The sequence below is a fragment of the Camarhynchus parvulus genome, chromosome 2 (genome assembly GCF_901933205.1).
Source record: "Camarhynchus parvulus chromosome 2, STF_HiC, whole genome shotgun sequence".
Taxonomy (NCBI): domain Eukaryota; kingdom Metazoa; phylum Chordata; class Aves; order Passeriformes; family Thraupidae; genus Camarhynchus; species Camarhynchus parvulus.
The window spans coordinates 108077495-108102668 of record NC_044572.1 but is presented as its reverse complement, the minus strand read 5'-3'; the positions used below and the strand labels follow the sequence as shown (position 1 = coordinate 108102668).

Sequence of the window (25174 nt, the reverse complement as noted above, 5' to 3'; positions counted from 1 at the left end):
AGACTTTTGCTGTCCTTCTCTCTGTGGCTCGTAGTCCAGCATTAATTTACAGCTCCTCTGAAGCACTGTTTCAGAGTTGCAGGACAGAAGGGTATCACAGAAAAGGCTGTTTAAAGAGGGAGAACAATGCAGAGAATGATGGGTTGAAGAAATTGTACTGTAATTCTTGTGAGACCTGACACATATTTCTGCTTGACAACCTGAAATAAAGTATTGTAGTCAATTTGACACATGAAATAATTTTGTTTTGGAATTACCTGGCTTTCTAAATCAAAACCTTCTGTTTCTTTTTTTCTTTTTTTTGTTTTTTCATGAAAGAAGGAGATTTTTTTTCTGAAAAATCCCCATCAGTTTTAAGGAAAGTGTATTTCCCACTGATAAATGGAAAAAAATATTCTGAGCCACTCTATGTAAAACATGATGTTCCAAATGATCATTTATTGTATTTTTTCAGTGCCATTCCGAAATTATTACAAACAAACCTCTAATATTTTTATTTATGAAAACACAAGCCCACAGTAATATTACTTATATTTTAAATAAAATTAAAATGATGCATTTGGTGACTCAACATTGAGGAGCATTTGAATTATGCAGTTATGTTAATTCAAGCAAAATGGTTGAATTTTTTAAAATTGTTGCTTAAATTGTGTGGCCTTTTCATATTGCGCATAGTAAGTGCTGCTCACAACAGTTCAAAAGTGTTATTTATTACCACAGAATTAGGACAGAGTAAAAAATATTGAAACTTGCAGTTCAAATTGAGATAGCGTTCCTAAGATAGAAATCTAACGAGACGCTCAGCTTGTGACTCTGTTTTCTTCCATGTCAGTATACTTCTCATCATGCCAAGATCTCACTGAGCCTGTTTAAAACTGTAGGATCCTATTCCCAAATAAACACGAGTTAAAAAGAAAAAAAAGCAAGCCATGCACTTGGTATTACAGGTTGCTGTCTCTAAGTAAGAGCATTTCTTTTTAGTGGTTTAGAGCAGAACTGATATCACCACTGTCTTTCTTCCCTAAAATAATTCCTTCTTCATTATTAAACAGTATGATTAAAGGTGAGACAGCAAACAGGCTTTTAAATTACAACTGGAAGAAAAGAAACAAAACTAATGTCTGCTGGCCAGAATTAAACTATATGCTATTTTTTAAACAATAAGGCTAGAAAAAGAATTTGAACAGAATTTTTAATGAACCAAGTATTTGTTCACATCTCCACATGCATTTTTTTCTTCCACAATTTGAATCTAAAAGATTTGAACCTAAAAGAATCCTCAATTGATCAAGAAAACAATTTTTAGGAAGTTTGTAAAAATTACAAAGCAATAGGAGTTACTATTCAGAAGTGCACAGGATAATGCAATTGCTGCTTGTTGTGAGAAACCAAAAAAAGATGCTAGAAATATTTCAATAAGTTGTATTACATAACAATTAATAATTAAAAAGTTGGTGAAAGATAGTATTAGAAGTAGACAACCACCACAAAACCAAACTCTCTCCTTTGAAACAACATTTTTTCTATATTTTTCTATTAGTTTTCTATTTCTCTATTTTTTCCCTATTCATTCTTCCCCTATTTCTAGACATGAAAGAGACCATAGTTCAGACACTCATACTTCACACAGCATTCCTGTTCAAGGAATTAAGCATGTGCTCCTGAAGACTAGTTTCATTACTTTGAACACAATTCAGAAAAGTATTTCTGATTTGCTTAAGATGATTATGGAAATATTTACACTAGACTTAACTTTTTTTTTACATTACAATATTTTCTAGTGGGGTTTGGGTGTATTACATAGGCTTTTTATATACCAGATAGTAATATGTATTTTAAATATTTGTTTTTTAATGTAAACAGGTAGTTAGCAAAATGAAAGGGAGTTTGTCAGCATTTTAGTGAACTTCTGCAAAAATTCTCAAGATGTAAAAGGATATAGCTTTATATATTAGTACCTATTTTCCTTCTTTAAAGAATGGTTCCAGGAACCATAATTACAGTTGGTACATAATTTACAGGGAAGACTAATCAAGTCAATGCAATTTTAGTGTTACTTAAGATAATCAAGGCTACAGATAAAAGCAAAACAAGCAATATGTCAGATTTTGTGGGGCGAGCATCTAGCATGCTCAGTTGCTGTAGAAAAGAACCTGAATCTATGGAAGGGACCTTTCTTGGAGGTAGCCTTGGATGTGGTCGTGACTTCTGGGGATTACTGATGTTGACAGTGGCATTGACTCAGGGGGCACTGCAGGCTTTGTTGACAGCAGATCTAGTTGAATTTCCAAAAACATCTTTTAAGAAACCTTTTCTTGGTATCAGACTCAGAAACTGGTCATCCATTTCTGAGGTAAGTTAGTCTGGATACACAATTGAGTTTCTTTTCCATTTTATAGAGTAGGAGTTTCACAGACAACTCTTAAACTTTTCACTAACTTATCTGTCAAAGCCAAAGAAGCAAAATTTTCAGGAAAACTACTGATTTGGTGGTCTAGCAAAAAAAGCTAATCCCTCCCTATAACTCTTATTTACACTGAAGCAATGTTGGGTGTACTATGGTTACTATACATATGATACAGAAATAAAATGAGATAAAAGATATATTTCAGTATTTTGGTCCTTCAGATCATATTCTAAGACATGTTAAGGTATTATTAGAATAACAGAGTCCAGCAGAGCTGTTTTTGTGGGAAAATAAAAGCCAGATTTAATTAAGTTTATAAACTCATAAAGACTTTTTCAATTAATACATTCAAATAAACTTTCAAAATATCAATGCAAAATACATTGACATATGAAATAAAAATTCTCCACATTGCTTATTAGCAAATTTATATTGCTTCCAAGTGTTTTTTTTTTCTTTTCAGGAAGACTTCAGCTACCAGTGTCAGTAATACAATACTTGCTATTGCCTCCTTACATCACAAAGCTTCCAAGATTTTCTTTTCTTATCAGTATGTGGGATGAGAATTGGCACAGTATATTTAGACCTCTTAATATAACCTGACACTGGCAATTTAAGTGGTAGTCATAGTTTGGCACAAAAATATGACTAAGAGTTCCTGGTTGTCACTGAAGTCCTTTTAGATTTAAGCAAAGCTGTAATGGCAATGGAGAAAGGATGAAGCCAACATCTTCTTGGGTGACAATGTCAACGTGGCAGCACCAGCTGTGACAAATAGCTTCTCGCCATGACAGGAGCAGCATGGCAGGCTGTGTCAGGGTGTTTGTTTGTTTACTGAGAACTTCAGAAAGCAATGGAAGTGTGTTATGTTTATATAATTATTATTTATAACTATTGTTGTTGATGGGAGAAATGGTTGAAAGTGCCGTTTTGTAGCGCTTCTTGAATTACATGCAAACTAAATGATGCGTTTGAAAGTGCTTATTTAGTCTTGAGTTGACTAATTATTAACTACATTCTTTCCCTCTCTTGTCAGTGAGGGCCTATTAACCCAAATCTGCTTATCGTGAGAGATCACTCAGCTGTACACTATTTTAACATGCTTTTGTATGATATTAATTCATGCTGTGTGCACACAAGGATCACCTCTCACTGCTCTCCCCGGTAATCAGATATCTCTTCAAAAATACTGGTCTCTTTATACACTTGTAGTGCTAGGTGGAGAGAAAGAAAGACATTTAAAGCTAACTTCTGTTTTCCCTTCACTGACAAAGTGCATTTGACCTCAAAATGGGGCACCCGTCAGAGATCCTCACACAAGCAGGAATCCCTGAAATTTTAGCGCTATTTCTTAGTTATAAATAATAACAATATTCTTGGTGGGTGGCAGCTAATGAGTGTTGGTGCAAATGGCGATTTCAGCAGGAAGGGGTGCCAGCAGAGGTCTTACTGGCCGGAGTACTGCATGGTGCTGTACTTCGTCACTCGTCTCCGGGAGGTGCCTGGAGATGCCGTGCCCATTCCCTGACCAAGATGACATTCGGCACTGAGCATCTGACCTGTGCTGCTCAGGCTCCCCAGATTTGCTCCTCCCATGCTTGTTGCTCCTAGGCTGCTCATCCCAGCCCCTGACACTACTCTCTCTGTGACCACTACGTTGTGGGCACTGGATAACTCTGAGGGAATATTTATTAGGCTGCCCGGCATGCCGGAGGCAGGCCTGAACACCCTTTCTGTCACTACCACATTTGACCCATCTACCAAATCAGGAATGCTCAGAGATGCCGGGAGTCGGGAGTTAGGCGCAATTACTCTTTCCGTGACGATAACATTGGAGCCCTCTGTGAGATCAGGGATATCTAGCATGCCACGCAAATCAGAGGCAGACGCAGGCCCCACGACCCTCTCCGTCACAACGACGTTGGATGCACGCAGAGGGTCAACGCAAACAGTGGGCTGGCTGGAGGTGTAGGTCTCGGTCACTGTCATGTTGCCATGGAGCAAGGGATCCGGCATGGGCCTCGGGGGCTGTATGGTTGTCCCAGATGTGTAGGTGTTTTCAGTAACAACCGTTGTAGTGCCAGCGGCGGGAGGCATAGGTGCACTTCCGTTGACAATGATGGTGGTGCCTGGTGGCGGGAGATTTAGATCACTTTCAGGACTGGGGAAGGGAATGTTGACGCCTGGCCAGGGTGGGTTAGCATCAGGGAAAGGTTCTATCTCTTTGCCCAGACAGATCTCTGCTAGGGTCTTAAATTTTGGTCCTAATGTATCCAAGTATGTTTCATCTGTATCTTCTCCAATAAAGCTGCAGCAACCCACAGAGCCAACAGGAGTACCAACTCCTTCATGATCATAAATTAATAGGCAGTCATTTGCTGGCCGACCTTCATCTTCATCTGCATACACATATGCTTTCTGTAGTTTGAAAAAACAAAAAAATGAAAAAAAAAAAAAGAACAGAATAACAGAGTGAATTTTGTCAAGTTTTTAACCATGAATACTCAAACCACAGTAAAGTTTCCCTAACCACACTAAGACCCACCTGACTTGAAAAATAGGACATCAACAGGACAGACTATACCATCAACATTTTTTAACCTTGAAATAAGTTTATTTAAATAGTACTTTGTTTTATTCTTGTTTCTGCCGACATGTAGCATCTCAAATTTGGTCTGTCATCAATGTCTCTGTCTATGGGACAAAAGGGACAGGCAAACAGTTGCCTTCTTTGGGCAGCAGTATCTGAGCAAGGTGGTAGGAAGAGGAGTGAAGCAGAGTGGCACGGGGAGCAATGAAAAAATCAGGAAAGAGGAGGATGGGGATGGAGGATTTTCCACAGTGGGGGAGACTAGGGGAGTCCATTTTGAGCAAGAAGGAAATTGCCAACTAGGAATAATGTTTTGGATCCTGGCATGGTCATTGCAAAGAGATCAGGCAGGAAAGAGGAGAATTTAAAGTGAGTGCTGAGTGGGGTTGGAGGAAGGAGAAAAGGACGGAAGGGGAGGCCTGGGAGGGAGAGTCAAAGAGTTTGGGAACTGAGATGGTCCAGGAGGATAGCAGTAGTATGTGGAGGCCTATGGCAGGCAGACAGTTAATACATAATGCTTCAGACCAAGGCAGGAAGATTGCAGTCTGGGAGAAATCCATGCTAAGGATGTCAGGACTGCTCTGTTCTCTCCTCCATGAACCTTGTTTAGATTTTGAAATATAGCAATCCTTATATCTTAATTGATATTTTGGTGACATGCAATTATAACGTTTATGCTTCACAGTTCATGCATATGAATAAAAATATAGCCCATGAAATCATTAATCATGTAAATTCCATACCATTTTTTAAAATTCCATATGTAAAGGCGAATTTAGGTGTTGCCAATTGAAAAACTTCATATTGGTGTCACTGGTAGTTCACAAGTCTTTTAGGGAGCAGAAATGGTGATAAAAATAAGGAAGAACTGATGTTTAAAGTTCTTTCAGGATTAAAACGACTTCATCAAACAAACTGTACTGGAAGTAGGAGTGAACAATTCCAAAAAATTATTCAATATTTATACACTGAGAAAGGTTGAAAATACATAAATTTGGTGGGTAATTATGAAATCATTTAATTGCTTCCTACCCCTACCCACATTATGTCCATCACTTTTACAAAAAGGCTGTTAAACAATATATCTACTATAGCAGCAGCTCAAAGAAATTACTACTACTAGTGTTGTAACTTTTCCTACCAGTGTGATCAGCTTTGGTCTCACAGCAGTGTTTTAGCATGGAAGTTTCAATTTGAGTAGAATTAATTTGGATTTCCACTGTGTAACCTGGGAAGGAGAATCTAGCAGAAAGCCTACTCACAGTAGTAACTCAAAGAACAGCATCTAATTACCTCAGAGAAATAGTTGTCTAGGAAGGCCATGTTCACTCCTCCTTCTCGATACTCTTTTATTGTTCCTCCAATTGACCCTTTTGCTTCCCCTGTTCCAGAAATTCCTCCAGCTGTTCCGTAGCCAGTACCAGTGCCATAGCCAACACCTGTAGTTTCTTCAACACCAGAAGCTACTACTCCTCCTCCTCCATATGTGTTATTATATATGTCTGAAAGCAGAAAAAGTTATTGCTCCTGTGCTCTGTGAAACTTTTACACACAATTTGTCCATTGTTTTGACAAATGCTATAATGGCACTTGTGAGTTTCTAAAGGTATTTTAGACCAGTCTCAGTCACAGGTATATGCAAAGGTACCAAACTTTGAAACTGCAGTAACAATTATATACGTATTAACAGACGCTTAAGTGCTTGATTTTATTCTTGAGGCTAGGCAACTTGTGTGCATGTGTTTTAGAAAATCAGTGATTTATTTTGGTGTCGGCTGGACAGATTATTCTGTCTAGTGTATATATATGCTGTCATGGGGTTTGTGTTAGAAAATCAGATAATGTTTGTCTATGCAAATACATAAATGCATATTTATGATCACATTTTCATTAATTTTTTCCCTTACACACTTAGAAAATAAAGAGTTTTGTAAATCCTAGAAAATGAGGAGTTTTCACATTTTCTAGATTTTTTAGGGAAGAACAACAATGGATCATAATAACTACCAGTTTATAATGCATAATGGAAATGGCTTTATAATAAGTTATGAAGTAATACTTACAGGATTTTATCTTCTCCATATTTTTAATACATGATAAAAAGGAAAGAATTTTCTTAATGATCAGCATATATTAAAAGAATTTCATAAAGTAGTCTTGACTGTGGTTACGCTGGGAAACATAGGCTAAATTGCATTTTTTTTTCATTTTTATGAAATGAGAAATCTGAGAATGTTCTTCTATAAATAAATAGTCAGCAGAGAAACATTTCTTCCTGTCAGAAGCTAGGGAAAATGGATCGGTGCCATTCCTCTTCTGAAGTAAGGAATGGGGGAGAAGGAGAAAGTAGTGCTGCACAGCTGTGCTTATTCTCTATCATCATTGAATTCCTGGAGGAACCTTATCTCAGAAGCATACATTTATTGTGTTATGTATCAGCTTGTCTAGGTTAACACACAAATTGTCAATAATTAACTAGCTAGTTGACATGCTCCCTTGTGGGAAGCAGGAAACTGGGAAAAACTGAAGATTTTACCCAAGTTATGAAATATCCTTATTCTGGCTAAAGATTGATTTCTGCTAAAACTGATGTCTTGAAAAGTCCCTCCATTCAGTAGCTGTGCTGATAAAGAAAAATTGCCTGATATTTGAAAGCCTTGGCAGCTATTTCAAAATAAGTGTAGTTTGCAGAAATTAATCTGTTCAAAAGCTCAAACCCCAGATTTTTGTTCATACTGGAGGTCCTACCAGCACGAATTTGACTATCTGCAGATGTGAGATTGGAAGGGTTGGATTAAAGCTGGGAAACCAAAGGACTCCATGAATCTGAAGGCAAGAAGTTCTGAAAGACAGCTTTATGACAGCATAACATAGAAGATTTAAGGATCTGCTTACCAGAAGGTTCACAAAAATCACCTCCTGCAGCGGTTGTTGGGGCAAGAATGTGTGAGACATCCTGGAAAACAACATTTTGACTCCTTGAATGATTACCTTGAAATTTCCATATGAAGACCACTACTTTGTGAATTATGTTAAGGAATTAGCAGTCCAAACTGTTAATGATAGTCATTATCACCATCTCCATTAACAGAGAAAACAAAACAAGGAGATTACAAGTTTTTTTCCTTGTCAACATGAACAATAATCAGTGAAGATGATCTGTGTTCCCTTCTCCTAAACTTCACTGAACAAGATTGCTAGTTGTTATGCTTCATCTGAAGGAACAGTGGCACCAAACTGTTATGCCAAACTAGCTTACCACTGCTTAAAACACATAAACCCCATCAGGGAATGTTAATTAAGAATCACCTTTCATATCTGCCTTGCAATTGTTGACAATGCCAGACTCATTTTAGATTACACAGTGTTACTATCACTTTCCATAGAAAAATGTAGCCTTTACTCACGAATTACTTCTGGTTTTAGAAACATTGGATGTACTGACCCTGTCTTCAGGCTGTGCACCTTCTATTCCCCATGGATGAATTGCCCCTTCTGTACATTCAGGTACGGGTTCAAATCCAGTTCCAACTCCACCTGCAGCACCAGGTCCACAGCCACAACAGTCGCTCATTGACATCAAAATTGGAATCACTAACCAGGAAAGGAACAGGAAACAATGATTTAGCATATCTCTTCCTCGCAGGAATAGCTGCTCTCCCCAGAGGGCAGATGCTCATGAACTTTTGAAAATATGCCTTTAAAATGTTTCTAACCAAGCAGCCTGTAAGTCTGGCTTTCAGAATCATTTGCTGCTTATGGAGATACCTGTATTTGGAAATTCAGAATAATTTGTACCTTTAGTTATGGCACAGCAGCACAGGGGTGGGGCTGTTACTCTAAATTTATGCTTATAGACCTGGGAACAGACTTTGATCTGTCTCAGCTGAACCAATATAAGTTGCATACATATTAAAATTAAACAAACAAAACCGGGGTTGCTATGTATAGCATTCAGTGCTATTCTTTCTGGATATGTGAGCATACATTTTTCTCTTCAAGTATTATAATTGAAAAGAAATACACATTAGTAATAATAGACATATGAGAATCAGTGGAGAGTCCACCTGACTACAATGATCATTGGCTAAGGCTCCAGTTGTACATTACATATACATAATGCTTGATTTGAAAAAGCAGTAGGGGCAATCCCCAAGCTCTAGTTTCACCAAACGTTTACATAGAGTGAGTCAGGTTTCCCAGAGTGCTGTATTATGCTTAGTTGTTTAAAGAACTCAGCGCTGGAAATTGCAGAATGCTTGCAATGGCCAGCATCAAAAACACTGCTTATTTTAGAAAGGCGATGCAATATTAATTCATAGAATCATAGAATGGCTTGGGTTGGAAGAGATCTTAAATACCATTTAGTTCCAATCCCTCTGCCATGGGTAGGGACATTTTCCACTTACTACGTTGCTCAAAGACTCATCCAGCCCAGCCTTGAACCAGGGATGGTGCATCCACAACTGCTCTGGGCAACACGTGCCTCTGTCTCATCACTCTCACAGTTAGGAATTGCTTCCTAAACCTACTGTTTTTCAGTTTAAATCCATTGCTCCTTGTCCTGTCACAACATGCCCTTTTAAAAAGTCCCTCTCCAGCTCTTTTGCAGGACTCTTTTAGGAACTGGAAGGCTGCCCTAAGGTTTCCTTTGGAAACTTCTCCAGAATGAACAGATCCAACTCTCTCAGCCCGTCTTCATAGGAGAGTTGCTCCAGCCCTCTGATTACTTGAACATCAAAGTGAAATGAAAAGGGGGAAGGACTATACTATGTACAAAGTGCTGCCTCATACAGCATGAGTAAGGATGTACTTACTCTAGACTATGAGGGGAAGTTTACAAAGGCAGAAAGACAGTCTGTCCTGTAAGATAAACCATCTGAGGACTACAAATTGCACAGCCTTTTGAAGCTTCAAAATTTTGTGTTTATTGATTCCTACTAGACAAAGATCAAAACCCAAACCAAACCCCCTCCTCAAAAAATCAGGGGAAAAAAAAATCAATTTCCTCAGGTTTGGTAGTCAGTATTTCTGCAATGGGAAATTTTAGATGTTGATTACTTGATGCCCAGGCCATGAAAGAAAGTTGATCACCTATGATTGTGGTAGTCTGAGAAATAATTTCTTGGATAAATTCTAACTTGAGTCCATAAAGCTCATAATTCTTCATGAACATACTAGGACAAATGAATTAACATCCTGTTTTGATCCTGGTTTCATAAATGCTACTGGTTTTTTATTATATGTAATGTTTGGAAGGAGTAGCCAAAAGTTTAAAAATCTATGACTTATTGTTCTGCTACTGAAATCTGGCTTTGAGTTCAAAGGAATCTTGTTCTTTAAATCCTTTCATACCCAACTCGGAGCTGATACTTGCCCATTTCTTCTAGTAATGTAATGGAAGTAGAAATTGCAAAATGTAAGTGACAGGACAGCTCTGTCACTTACAAAGAATTGGAATTAGAAGTCTTAGAAAGAAAATGCTTAATTTTAAATGAAAAATCTAGGTATAACATAAAACTTATGGAAATTGTTTTCATTTAAAAGACAATTTTTTTTCTCTATCAAATAGCAGCCAGTGGATTAACAACCAACTGAAAAAGTAACCTTATTTTAGAAGAATTGAAAAATTAATTTTTTACATTATTTAGAAAAACAATAAAAACAGTTTTCTTAGTTTAATACTTACAAACAAATATTAATCCGCCGAGGAACATCAGGCCAATGGCAGCACCACTAAGTGTGGTATTTGATTCTAATTGCCTGCCAGCATTTTCATTTCCATTGTAACCTTCATCAGTGGAGGCAGTATATCCTTCCTCACCTCCTTCGTAGCCATCAGTGTAACCCTGCCACTCTGTGTGGTCCACATATCCTCCTTCAGGTCCATAATCACCACCACCTTGCTGTCCTCCATCTTCCCGGTCTCCTCCACCAGTGCCGCCGCCACCACCACCAGTAGTACCACCACCACCAGTGCCACCACCAGAGCCACCACCACCACCACCGATGATAATTATTCTTGTGGCCCCGCTGGTGCAGTAGTTCCGACTATCACACTGGCAAGCTTGCACAGGAATTATGTGTGGTCGAGCACAGCGCCGGCCTTGGCTATCCCTTACAACGACATAGATCCTATAAAGGTAAAAGTCTATGTTCTGGCCCACTAATTCCGCAGAGGAATCTTGGAGGGGAAAAAAAAAAAGAGAAGAATATTTGGATGAAGGTATTGACTATAAGTGTTCTAGAAATCTATAACTACTTGTGTATTATATTCATAGAACAGAATGAAAGTGTTCCCTTTCTAAGCGCCTCAATTACTTATGCATCTACATTATTTACTCAAAGCTGAAACATAAAGTACTCATCTATGCTTGTTTTTTTCCTTGTAAAACCTGAGCCAAATGAGTCTAGTTATCACTTCTTAACTTGAGCAACACAAAAGGGGAAAATGAAATCTTTTATTTCCACTGCTGAATTTCCTGAATTTTATTTGCACAATGGTAAATATGAAAGTTTTATGCATTTCTTATTCCTCTCTCAAGGAACTCATGCATGTTTTTCAGAAAGTTTTTCAGTAGGTTTAAAATATTTAAGATTACATATTTGCTACTGTTTAGAACAGGTAGGAGACTGAAGAATACTTGCAATTGTGATACTTGTCATATAATGTAGTCTTCTATGTAAACAGTAAGTTATGCAAATTCTGTCATTTAGTTATGCATGGGATTTGATTAATTCATTATTTTGTTATGTCGTATTAAAGGAAACTGTCAAAGCTTCACTGGGCACTGACTAAAACAATTTTCTTTAAAATACAAGTAGGTGTGACTGGTACAATAAATTTTAAAAGTTGTAATCTTAATTTACCATTTTCATATGCCTCTCATAAAAGTAAAGCTCTGCTAACTATAAACTTTATACTTTAATAAAAAAATTTGAGATTTGATACATGCTTAGGATTTTTTAGATAACACTGAAATAAAAAAGTGGCAAATTACTCCTTTTGGTTTACTTCATTATGTTTAGACCCATAAAGGCTCTTGTCATAGTTATATTCAAAGTACAGTTTTGCTAGTAAATTTTCAGTTTCCTTTAAAATATAACACATGTAATAATTCTGATTTAAATATTCTAATATATAAATATTTGCATGCATATATTCAAATTTGGAGTAACTTCTTAGATTTGTATTTAACTGAGATTTGAATAGATTCTAATAATTGTTTTGTTTGCTAATAAAGTAACATCCCAATCAGTTATTTTAAATAATAGCTTATTGCTATCATTTATTCTGTTATAAAATGCAGGTTAATTTACCATTTATTCGTCTGATAATCCATGTAGTCTGAGGTTCACCATGTATGCTGAATGTGAAGGGGGTAGCATAGACAACACCATCCCTAGGCTTTGCTGAGATAACCACTGATGGGGAATGCATACATACTTTCCTCACTTCAGTATTAATAGTTGGGCAATTGGCATTGATGCCATCTAGTGAAAGCACAACGGTGCCAGTAGCAGTGTATCGAGGAACCCCTGTAAAAAGAAGGTATTTGTGGTCAGGAGGGAATAGTGATACTATAAACAATGCAGTTAGGGTTGGAAAACTAGAAACAGCAAAAAACATTTAGAGAAATCTGGAACACAATGAGTTTATTTTGGAAAAATTAATCTCTTTTCTTACCTCTGGTGATAGCCAGAACCTCAGCTTGGTACTGCCCGTTGACTAGATAGACAGAATCTCGGCTAATAACTTTGTTCAGTGTGATTTCACCAGTGTTTTGATTGATTCTGAACCAGGCCGCTGGATCACGTCCTATACTATATCTGTGTTTGGTGAAGGAAAAATACTCAGTGCTACGTTATGAATATATGTATTACATATTTATTTTGCAAATAAAATTTCACACTTTTCTTTTTGACATTTTTCTTTCAGCTATGCTAGATCCTATTGCATTTCACCTAGCTCAAGCAAAATCCATGTAGACTCCAAAGAATGTAGACCAGAAAAGTAATTAGGAATAAAGCAAATGCATAGAAACTCATTTTATTTTGGAAGTGGCATCATAGTCCAAAAGTAAAACTTTCCTGGATCCTGTAAACCTTTACTAGAATCCTTGTTGATAGCAATGGTTAAATCCACAGTTCTTCCTATAACATTCTAAAATTGTATTTGCTGACGCATTTCTGTGTTTTAGGAATTTTTTTCAACCATTTGTAAATAGGCTGTATTTATTTCTACATGCACTGAAAAGCAAATTATAGTCTCAGTTATTCTTGTTAATTCCAAGAGAAACAGGTGTAAATTTTTTTTACTAGACAATGAGCTAGTAGGGGCTTATTCTATTCTGATTGGAAAATATTGACTGTTATTGGGATTTTCTGCCTGCTTTCTTGAGATGTTAACAAATTCCCTCCTTGTAGGAAATGTTTCAAGAAAAAGCATTCTTAGGCTGAGAAAAAAAAATAAACCCTCTTCTAGTCTATTTAAGTTACAGTCTGTTAGAAAAGTGATATTTTCTTTGTCTTCTGCATAAGGCTAAGAAAAGTAGTCAGGAAAGAAAAGGACAAAAATGGGGTATATACTATTCCATAATAACATAGAATGTATGATACTATATAGTACTATTCTATTGCCATTTTTCTATTGCTAATCAATAATCATTGTTTTTTAAAGCATCCTTTAAAATACGTATTCCTCATCCCATTGAAATCTCAAAAGAATTATTCCATCCAGGGAGTTAAGCAGAGCAGAGCTTACACAATATTTGATGCAACGGTTCTAGTGTCCTCATCCATGGCTGTATATGTTCCTACAACATAATTCACTCTTGCGCCTTCTGGCAGGGAAAACACAACTGAAGATGGGTGAAATCTTGGTGGTTCAATCAAATTTTTTACTTCTACTGTGAGGGGTGTCCCAAATATCTGGTACTCATGTGCAACAGAGTGGTGGAATGCAGCTACATTCCTGACGCCGATCATCAGTGAGTGAGTTCGCATATGTTCAAAATCCAGCTCCTAAAAGGTAAACCACAGAGAGCTAGATAATACATAAAAGCTCCTTTAATATATTAAAAATATTTTTTATTTTAAATGGTTGTGTGACAGTGTTTTTACTGCCTATTTATTTCTACTAACAATTAATTAAAATTTTAAGTCAAGAGCTGAATCACAATATTTATCCATACCTTAATTACTCTAAGGATTCCTTGATTTGTAGCTCGATCTGTAACAATTTCAAAACAGTTATCTTCATTACCGGATATAAAGAAAAACTCTGCTAACCAATTGTCTGTAAACTCTTCATCAGCATCCAGAGCTTGTATTCGTATCAGTTCTGAACTGAGTGAATTTTCTGAAATACTTGCTGAAAACTGAAATGACAGACAAATACCTATTAGCAAACATAAAAATGTTTGGAAAACAGGAAAACACAGCTGTCTGCAGAGATTTTTTTGAAGGATGTTCTGAGCACAGAATAAATTTTTTTAATAAAAACAATGTGTTCTGGGAAACTTGTGATTATGATTACAGATTTGAAAATCTCCAAGTGTCACCTCCAAGATTTGCAGAGGCATCTTAGAAGAAAAAGTTTTGTGCTTTCTATAGAAAATGGTCTTCCAAGGATTGGGTTATTCTACATAATCTCATATTGCAGGGATCTGGGCACCTGTATGACAGGATTTCTCTTAGTACAAAGATGTCAGTCCTGACAATGTCAGGATTTACATCTCTGAATACAAAAATTATCTATGTGTATGTTACCAGAATTGTTGCACAAACGACAGATTGTATTTTGAGCACTCTTCAAGGGAACAATCCTGTAAATCCCATGGAGCATGTAAATGTGAACATTCTCTGCGGGTTAGTAAGGGCTCTGTTACCGACGGGGTTTTTAAATGGGGTTTTAAATCAGTGTTGCTGCCTTTGTTATTGGAAACTTACAGAGCTTTGAGCAAGAGTTGGAAAGTTGTCATTAACATCAATAACTTTCACGTTACAGCTACAAAGGGATGATATTCCATCTGCAGCCCCGTCCCGGTCTGATGCCTTCACAACCAGAGTGTAGCTACTATGTTGCTGTCACAAAAAGAGAAATGAGTATGTTAGAAGACCATCTGTGCATCTTTTAAATAACTCATGCTTGCTACTATTTCCTAATACAGGAATTCTACTCAGACATTTTATTGCGACACATCAAAACCATGCATTTCTCCATTAATATTTGTAAAAACCACAATCTTTCTCTCTCTTCTATATTTTTCTCGCTCTCATAGCACATATACACTACAGCATAATTTTATTTAGCTTTGGAAAGGAAAATGTTACCTCTCTGTCAAGATAATTTGCAAGATGGAGTTCTCCTGTGTATTTATTCATAATGAACATGGGTGGACCAGAAGGTTCCTGACTCTCTATTTTGAAGGCAATTTTAGAATTCAAGTGGTTAGGTTCATCTGCATCTGTTGCAATGATTTTCATCACCAGTGTGTCTAAAAATAAATTAAAAATAATAGTAATTAAAAAACCCCCACAAAACATACAATAAAAAAAAAAAACCAAACCAAAATCCCCAAGAAAATCTCTTGAGTTCCTGCAAACAACTCATCAAGACAATGCTAAAACAGTGTATGAAAATGATAGAAGGCTATCTATTCCTTGACATTCACAGACAAAACCAAAACTTTAATTTTGTAGTACTGATTCTGACAATGTTAATGACTTCAAATGAATTGAAAATCAAAGTCAGAAAGAATAATGCAGACTTTCACTGAACTTCTTTAAATAAGTTAAATTCCCTATCACAATAGGGAATATGCAAATACAGTAAGTACTGAGCTTGTAGAGATCACTATAAGAAATCACAGCTTTAAAGGAGAATTTCTAGAGAGAAGAAAATGAGTGTTATGCACCATTGCCTCAGTGCTATTTGCATGTCTAATGTTGATTGCTGCACTTTTGGTAAAAAGAACCATTTTAATGGTTTAAGCACAGAATTATTTAGTAATATTCTGCTGCAATTGCAAATACACAGGCTACAAGTACAAATATTTGAAAGAGAAAAATGGGGGAAAATGTATTTTACATACCCTCCAAGGAAATAAGTGTAATGATATTTTTATTCTAATGAGAAGGAATGAAATTATTTCTTTTACATTTTCACATCTGAAAGAATTTGCATGGTGGTATGGTTAGAAACTGGAACATTCAGCACTCGTGTGTGGGAGGAAAGGGAGAAGGAAGCATTGCTGTTTAATTTATAGCAATTAGCCCAGGCCCTGGCTCAAATAGCACTTGGAGAAGCATCTGCTGCTCCCTCCTCTGCAGTGGCCCTGACCATTTTATGTCATTGCCTAAGAAAAGCAGAAAGAGCTCCCCAGGTTTATATTAACTGTATTCTGTGAGCTTCACTAGCAGTACTGAAGAAGGCATAGCACAGGTACTCACTGTCCATGCTGCTCTCTTCAACAGATCCTGTGAATACAGTTTGTGCAAATACAGGAGGGTTATCATTTATATCCAGGACTCTGACTCGAAGTTCAAGAGGTGGTTCCAAATCTATACCGGTCACTGAGTGTTTAGCAAAGCAACGTATCTAAATAAAGAGATTTACTTGTTTTAAGACCAAAAGTTAAGTAAATAAAGTAGCAAACTGAAACAGACAGATTTGTTGTCTGCCCCACCCTGGATCCATCATTATAAAGGTCAGCAAAAAGGGGAGTACTTACAACAAATACTGGTGTTATTTCCCTATCCACTATTGATGTTATATTAATTTCTCCTGTTCTTGGGTTAACAACAAATATTCCATACGGTGCACGATCAATTCCAACTCCAGAGATGCTGTATGTGATTGGATTGTCTTCTTCACAATCAGACCGGATCTACAGTAACAGATAATAATAATAATTTATGCCAGTTTACCGAGGACACCTCCATGGTTTTTTCTTCTATTCCTAGTTTCTGTAAAAAATTCTATGCAACTTCAGTTTGTCAACCACTTATTACAAGGTTCAGTTGACAAAATCAATGGAAGACTGTTCTACAAAACATCAATCTAGACATCCATCTCCCCTTAAAGGATGGATGGGCCTTCTACTTCTTTTAAATCTGTCAGGGAAATGGAGAAACCTCCAAGGGTATAACACTGTGGCTGGAACTCAGTAAATGCATGGTCACAGTGAGAGAACAGGAAGGTATTTATTCTTCTCTGTTTCCCACAGGTCATCTACAGTCTCTGAATTTCTGCTCAGGGGTTTCTCAGAATGAGAGAGAAGAAGAATGTCACTGGTTGGAGCTGTCTGGGAAGTAGACTCATGGCAATGTTCTAAGAAGCCTCTGGTTACTCCTCAGCAGCCACATGGATTAATCTTATGAGAGTGTCTCAGCAGAGCTGGGAATGTTGCATCATCTTTCTTTTATTCTACATTCCTCGCTTTTACTGCTCTAAGCATATGTATTTTTAAATCTCTCTGCTTTTATCAGCCTGTCTTTGGCAAAATTTCCTTGTCAGTGAATACTTCTGTTTTTCTTTCTACTTACTCTGGCAATTGGATTCCTCTTGGAATTGTCTTCTCCTTCTCTACAAGCTGCAGCAAATTTAATCCATTCACGTTTTTGTCTTCTAAAGGTTTTCCATCTTGCCGTTCCATTTTCATTCCATTCTTTTACCTTTGACAGAGAGTTCCAGTATTATGTGACCTCAGTCCATTTTAAATAAATACAGACAATTATAATTTCCAACAATAAGAAGAAAAGATATTTTTGTAGACCATGTGCTTTTTTACTATGTTATTTTTTACATGTCTGTGAGTCCCAAACTCTATGACTGTACATGTTTATTTTAAAATTACTCATTTGTATGAGATACTAATTTAGATTTTGGTGAATTTCTCTTGAGAGGGTTAGCAGGTTATTACCTGCAGCTGTTTAATATTTAAATATGCTTTCAATCTTCAGGTTCAGAAGTGTCTTAGTTGAGTATTTTCCACGTGATTTTTTCATTTGTTATATTTTGTTTAAACAGAAAAATAGTTTCTAAATAAATAAATATTACCTCTACATGAAATCCTGTGCTGAAATCCAAGAGTACCTGCAAGAACAATAAAAAAAGTGGCATGTAAAAATGCAAGGCAAAATGCAGCAAGCAAAACCCCTCTGCAAGACATTGCTATACTGCAGGCCTATTGCAATGGCTTACCTAGCTGCAAGATTTCCATAAATGAGTTTGTGAAATTAATTTTTTTCTATATCCAGCACATAAATTCCTTGAGAGTTAAAATCTTCAAAATCCATTCTGTCTTTCAAGACGGAACTTTGAACTTGAATGGATATGCAGAGCAATTTTCAAACTATACCTTCATTAAAATAAAGCTTTCACACAGATTTTTAACATCTCAGCTGGAGAGAGAAGTGTTTGCAAGAGTTTTTACCAAACACTCTAGGAAACCAGGGAAGTATTTATCTTAAATAATTTATTCTTTTTTTTTTCTCAATTTAGAAAGTTGACAATAACCCTGGAGTGCTTAATTATGTAATTTAACCAAAAAGAATGAAAATGGGTTTTTTGGAACTTCCCAGTGAGATTGAAGAGATTCAATGTAAGATGGAAACCCACCTGAAGTTTTCAGGCAAATTTACCTGGAGTGCAGTTGATTTTGATTTGAGACTCAACTATGTAACTAATCTTGAGTAAATAAAGGTAGCAGGATCAGATGCAGTATGTAATTAGTTTAAAACTAAAACTCAAATGAGAGTAGCCTCAATTTCTTGATTAGCACAATTTAAAAGACAGCACAATTTAATTAACTTTATTCCTAAATAGGGTATGAAAATGAAGTTTGCTTTCTTCGGAACATTTATTTCAGGTTTAGGATCTGCTTTGGCTCTCTTCAGACAATAAAGGGTGAAGAATATGGGATTTTCAGAACTGGATTCATGTTTCATTCATCATTGGAAGATACAAAATATCCAGGTGACTCAAAAATTATTGCAGTGTTTCTCTTTTCTCAACAAATGTTAACAGCTGCAGTTATAAGTCTTTCACTTCCTTATAGTTTCCCATAGCTTTTTGTTTTGTTTTGGTTTCTTTGTTTTTTGTCTGATGTATCTGTGGGGCTTTATGTCAGCTATACTTGGATAAAATCTGACATCTTTTATCCTTGCATCATGGGACTTTCCTCACTTCAAATTTATTGCATTGTACTGGCAAGACTAGAACATGGACACAAATTTTTTTCCACTTACTTCATGTTAAGACAACTTCTTACATGCAACAGATTAATGAACAGCAGCTTCACCCTCCTTCCTCTCTCTCTCTCTCTCTTCCCCATTTACCTTTATGCTGCAGGAATTTACCATCTGTCATTTACAAAACAGTGATCTGGTTTTACCCAAAACATCCCTTGAGATCTTGGCCTATAATGGATGACTTAATCTGCTTCTCAATGGAGGAGTTTAGACTGGATCTGCCCATTTAATGTTCATATCTAGCTTGAATTTTTTTTGACTATTCACAGAGTAAGGATTTTTTCCTTGTTTGAGCCAGCTATTGACATAAGTGATTAAGAAAAGTACTCTGCAGGAGAATCACTACAGTATGTTCATGTTGTGCTAAAAGTACCAATACATCTTTTAACTTTTGTTGGGTTTATGACTGTTTAAATTTTTAGCTTCAGAAAATTAGGGTTCAAATTCATGTGCAGCCGTTTTGTTCCTCATCTCAGAGAAGGGACAATATCAGACTCCCTGTGAATGGCAGGGTTTGTTCACCCCAGTGGGAGCTTTTATAATCCCCCTTGGAGCCCGGGGGAACATGGAAGAGTCAAAGGGGAAGACTACACCCTCACGAGAGAACCTGAGTGATGAGGTCCACCAGAAATAACACTAATTGAACGTCTCTTATCAGTCTATCCCACCTCATTTGGTGAGCACAATGAAATCCTCTCCACCCTTAGACTGAAATCCCTTCTGGCATGCAAACAATTGTCTTGACCCGGCAAAGCATGGGTATGCACCTCCCAGTGCAATGCTAGTGAATCTTGTCTGCTGTCTGCATCATGTGGCCTATTCCTGTTACTTAACAGCGAGATTTATGCCTCACACCCAGCCACATCACTCTCATATTCTGAAAAACTATTCGGAGATTTTCTGAAATAAGAATTATACCTGTAAAAATTATATTACTTAAAGACATGAGCATTCATAAATCTCTTTATTTCAGCCTATAGGGAGTTCTGTTTTCAAGCAGTGAAAAATAGATTTTTCACATTGGAGTCTTATCCTTTGTTTTTGAGCACCAGTAATGAGAACATCAGGAATTTGTCAGTTAGTGATGCTGGGGATTATAAATTTAGGCCCTGTATTTTCACAGTTGTGCAGTGATAGTGAAGGAAAACCCCATTTTGCTACTCGTTGGTAATGGAAGATCTTGAATTCAGAGTCCTTAGTACAGTTCATGTTATTATTTGAAAAGGCTGATCTGATGAACTCCGATGGTGGCTCTGTTTGGTATGTCTCTCAGTTATAGCTGTGGTATAGGAAGGAGGGCAGGCAGACATCAGACATAAATGTCTAGTTCACCAGATAAATCTGAACGATTTTGAAATTACATTTATCCTACTGGATTCAGGGATAGAGACTCCTCCCCCTCCCCAACTAATGCCTTCTGGTTCTCCACTGTCACCAGCAGTTAGATGTCTTCCCCTAACCAAGTTGTCTATTTCTAATATTTATCTGAGATACAACATTTTTGTTTCTAGTGCTATTTCCAGCAGATAAGTTCTGCCTCCTAGCAGCTAACCCCTGCAAATTTTTAGGTTATTAAAAAAAGTCCCTTCTAAACCCATATTGAAGTACAGTACTTTCCAAAGACACAGGGATAAACAATAATTAAAGCAATAGGAGTCACTGGAATGTGTGGGATGCATCCTGAGGACCTTGGGGTAGGCAAGCTGGTCAGAATGATGTCAAGATTTGCTGTCCTGTCAGTCTCTGAGAGACTGTGAAAAAAAGGAAGCTGCAGAGAATCTAGACGCTGGTTGCACAAGCTGTTTCTGTTATGGACTGGGAGATGGGCAGGCAGGAAATAAGTCATCTTGGTTTCTGTCATTTGCACAGTGTTCTGTCTGAAAGCTTGTCTTTTATTGTAATGATACCTGGACATTGTGTCCAAAATGACACCTTAGAGTCACACTGGAGTTATTCTGGATTTATTCTGATGTAACTGGGGACAGAATTAGGCCCATAGGATGTCTACTGTTCTTTGCACCCTCAAAGCAATTTACAAACAAGAATTAACTAATCATTAATTGAGTGCCTAGCAATATCATACGTAATTACGGAATCCTCCCTTCTCCACCTACTCAAATCTAAATGACTGAACATGCCTTTAACATCTTCCCAGCATTATTCATATGGGATCTGCTTCTCTCTCTTTGAAGTCAACAGTGGCATTGTTGTTGGCCTGGATGGGAGGAGTGCTGAGAACTCACACGTATTGTGTTAGTCATCAGGCTACCGTGGTAGCTCTGGCACTGTCAGCGTTTTGGGGCTTTTACATCTTTCTTACTCATCCAAAGCCCTGACTAGAAAAGGGTTGCAATAATGAGCCCTTCCCCTTTGTTAATTCTGCATCTGTTTAAAAAATGATACATCAGTGCATATGAAATAATGAAAAGCAGAGTTCAAATATAAGACAAACCCTCATGTTTTAAAAATATGCCATTTTATCACATTTTTAAACATTGCAACATGATTTTCTTTTTCTATACTTCACTTTTTCATATGTCACTTATGAATGTACTTCATACAATTTAAAGGGAAAGATTTTCTGGATTATTTTCCTGGCATTTTGTTTTCTAATTCAGAGGAGGTCAGGTGTTTCCTAGGTTAGCAATACTTTGAGTTGCACCCAGGATGGATAATCCATTACTCTTTCAACAGTTGTGACAGGAATAATTCAGGAATTATGACAATGCTCATGTTAAGCTGAAGAATCTACTTCTAAGTTTTATTTATTTTAAAAGAAGTTTATTCAAAGATCTGACAACTTTAGGAAAATTTCCACTGAGATTATTTCTGTTCTGCTATTGTATCTTCTATTATACAATACAGATACAATAGATTTCCATAGAATAACTGAGCTTAACCATTTGAAAAATGAACAGAAAAGTAATTTCAATATAGGGTGTATGCCATTATCATTAAAATTTGAGTTTTTCAAATTAATCATGCTAAGTGCCCTCAATAAATCTCCTCAATAAAACCTGAATTCTGATATGACTTAGAGTGTTCTGGCTGCAAATGCATGTTTGCTTAATGGCAATTTTACTTAGGAATGTAAAACTGCAGGCTTGAGTACCTTATCTTAAGTGATAGTTCCTGGACGTGGAATTGCTTTAGTTTATATTTCTACAACAGAATTAGTTGGCAGAAGAACCTGCAGGTTCCTGATTCAATCCTGGCAGATGTTTCACATGAATATACAAAAAGAGGATGTAGCTCCTGACAATTTTTACGTTATTTTTACGCAATCAAGTTACAAGTAGGATGTGTAACCATAGCCTTATGACTGGGGGGGAAAAAATAAGCCTAGATAACATATGGGAAAATGTATCCAGACAAAAGTGCATAAGAGATGAGGTGAATTTAAAATTATTGGCTGTCACATGATAGCTGGCAGGAGAAGAGTCATACCTGATCAAACAGGTTATTTCCATAAAACGTGTCTGTGCTAGTATCACAAACAGAACTCCCTTACTCATGAGAATAATGTCTTTGAAGTCACATGAGCAAAGGTTGCAGAATCAGTCCCACCAATGGTGAAATCCATAGAGAAAATTATTTGTTTCGGGGCTGGTAAGTTTCCTTTTTTTTTTGAAAATGCAGTAGTATACTAAAATATGTATAACTCCATGTTAATTTTATTTGATGCAACTTATTAACAATATACTAACCAGACACACCATTCAGACAGGTGATTTTCATGAAAGATTAGTTAAGCTGAAAGCCAAAATTTTTTCTCAGAATACACTAAAACTGGATACGTAAATGTATAATTTGATCTCGACAGTTTGTCTGCCACCTTTCTTTAAAGAGTTGAGAGATGCTATTAAGTGGTACAGGCCATCATGAACATTGCTGGGCAGAAGAACACATAACAAGAACAAGGGTTTCCTCTGGATAGTAAAAGTTCAAATATTTGGTAGTCATCAAAACACAATGGCATTTTCCAGAATCGCTCTTTTTTTCTGACCCAGCACCTACCCTCCATCACTTGCAATTGTAACAACAATATACTGATAGAATGAAAATGGCTCCAGAGCTGCTGGGAGAAGTAAAGCAGCAAAATGCCTTTGAATGGACAGGTCTTAGACATAAAACAGTCAAGCATTTTGAACTTCGACACACTGGGAGTGTGCATCACCAGGTAACTGAGTGAAATGAATAGTCACTGGTGCTTCATGAAAATCCAGAAGTGTTAGTGTGATGTGCAACAGGCCAGTCTCAGACACCTCTCTGCTGCCTTGAACAAGCTGGAACTTATCCGAACCATAACTTGCCTTTGCCAAGTTTTGCCCTTGTTTGCTTGGCAGCTGCTCTGTGTTAATTAGTTCTACTTTACTGATTGCAGAGCTGTCACTTAAAATTAATGGATTGTATTTTCATAATAGTTTTAGGATTTCTTAACCTATAACACAAACTTTTTCTCAGACTACAGGATTTCTAGAGAAGTCAGTAATGAGAAGTTAACAAACATTTACACATACTAATACACTGTGCGAAATGTAAAATTTCATGAAAACCACAGGACAGAACTATAGCAGAAATCCTGCTCTTCTCAATCTTCAGGGCCTTAAACCTCTACCGAATTTCAAGAGGTCAGCGCAGATGAGTAAAATGCATCCGCACAAAAATCAGATTGCAGGAGCAGTAGGACACCCATAGCCCTTTTAAGTCCCTTCTGGGTAATTTCCATGCCTTGATGAACACATTGAACAACTATGCCACCTGACCATAGCCACAACTTTCCTTTTACAGTGAGAAAAACAAACCCAAAGAGCAACACTTTCATCATGCATTCACTTGCTTAGCACATGGTGGCTCAGACACTAGGGCACAACAACACAGGAATCCTTTGCAATGTGAAATAATAGGCCAAGTTTTGATTTTTACTTAACTGAGATCACTAAATTTTGTCTTTTTTTTTCTCTCTTGAAAATAGCTGTAGGATTTGGTCTGCTCTGAAACGATCTTGCTAATCGTTTTAGAAAAACGACATTTTAAATTTTTAGAAAAAGGTTTTTCCTCAACAGATAAAAAAGTAAGGACATAGAACCAAATTATACCCAACCATTAAAATCTTTATAATTATAGCATTTTATTAATAACTGTGACCTTTAAATAGCAGCCACAGAAAACATTTGCCTGAAAAATCATGCAGTAAACATAGAAAGTCACATCTTGAACATCAACAGATCGCCAAAAGTCTAAAAAGAATCATTTGTCAGTATTTAATGAAAAGCTAATTTGATTTTATAGAATGTTCAGAAGTGCTGTTTAAAATGAGCAGAGCTTTGGTCTTTATGGTAAATTTCACAAAATATTTTTGGGGAATAGTTTACATTGTAAAACGCAATGGTCTGCTGAGGAAGATGAAACTGGTGTAGTCACAGCATTTACAAATATTGTTTTAAAATCCGACTTACCAACAAAAGGAACAGAAAAGCAGCCGTTCGGTGAGGGAGCCAATCCATGGCATCTGACTTCTCAGAAACAAGTCCAACAGAGTTATGGTTACAAGCGTGTTCCTGTTCCCCTCCCCCCCCAGCTCTGGTGGCTATTTAAAAAGACACTCTGTACATGTCCTTATACTCAGCCCTTCAAGGTGTCTCTGCCTCCCTCTGAGGGAAGAACTGAAGATGCTGTATAACAGAGTGTCTTTCCCCACCCCAAAATCCTGGGCTGGTCTCACCTGAAATGCTTGACAACATCATTATTGCTTGCAGGTAAAAGCTAAGAGACACACCTTAATTCTTATTGCACTGAAACCCTTTGTTGGATACAAAAAGGTACGTTTTAAAAACAGAGGCAAGCTTCGCTGAGAAGATACTGGGTGATTTATAAATTACTCACAACACAAGGAATCATTAAAATGGTAACTTATCTTT

The 25174-nt window shown here is 36.9% G+C and overlaps 1 protein-coding gene across 1 annotated transcript; it reads right to left on the bottom strand.

The window, feature by feature from the left end:
• Positions 1-364: 364 nt before the first annotated feature.
• On the bottom strand, positions 365-24894 carry LOC115901322 (desmoglein-1-like). Its single transcript, XM_030943881.1, has 16 exons — positions 24713-24894; positions 18061-18096; positions 17547-17675; positions 16733-16888; positions 16452-16599; positions 15333-15496; positions 14949-15083; positions 14192-14377; positions 13762-14021; positions 12685-12827; positions 12318-12536; positions 10687-11181; positions 8443-8591; positions 7893-7953; positions 6291-6499; positions 365-4825 (listed from the first exon to the last, which is right to left on the bottom strand). The coding sequence occupies exons 1-16, from the start codon at positions 24758-24760 to the stop codon at positions 3854-3856; spliced, it is 3510 nt and encodes a 1169-aa protein (XP_030799741.1). The 5' UTR covers positions 24761-24894; the 3' UTR covers positions 365-3853.
• Between the last annotated feature and the right edge of the window lie 280 nt (positions 24895-25174).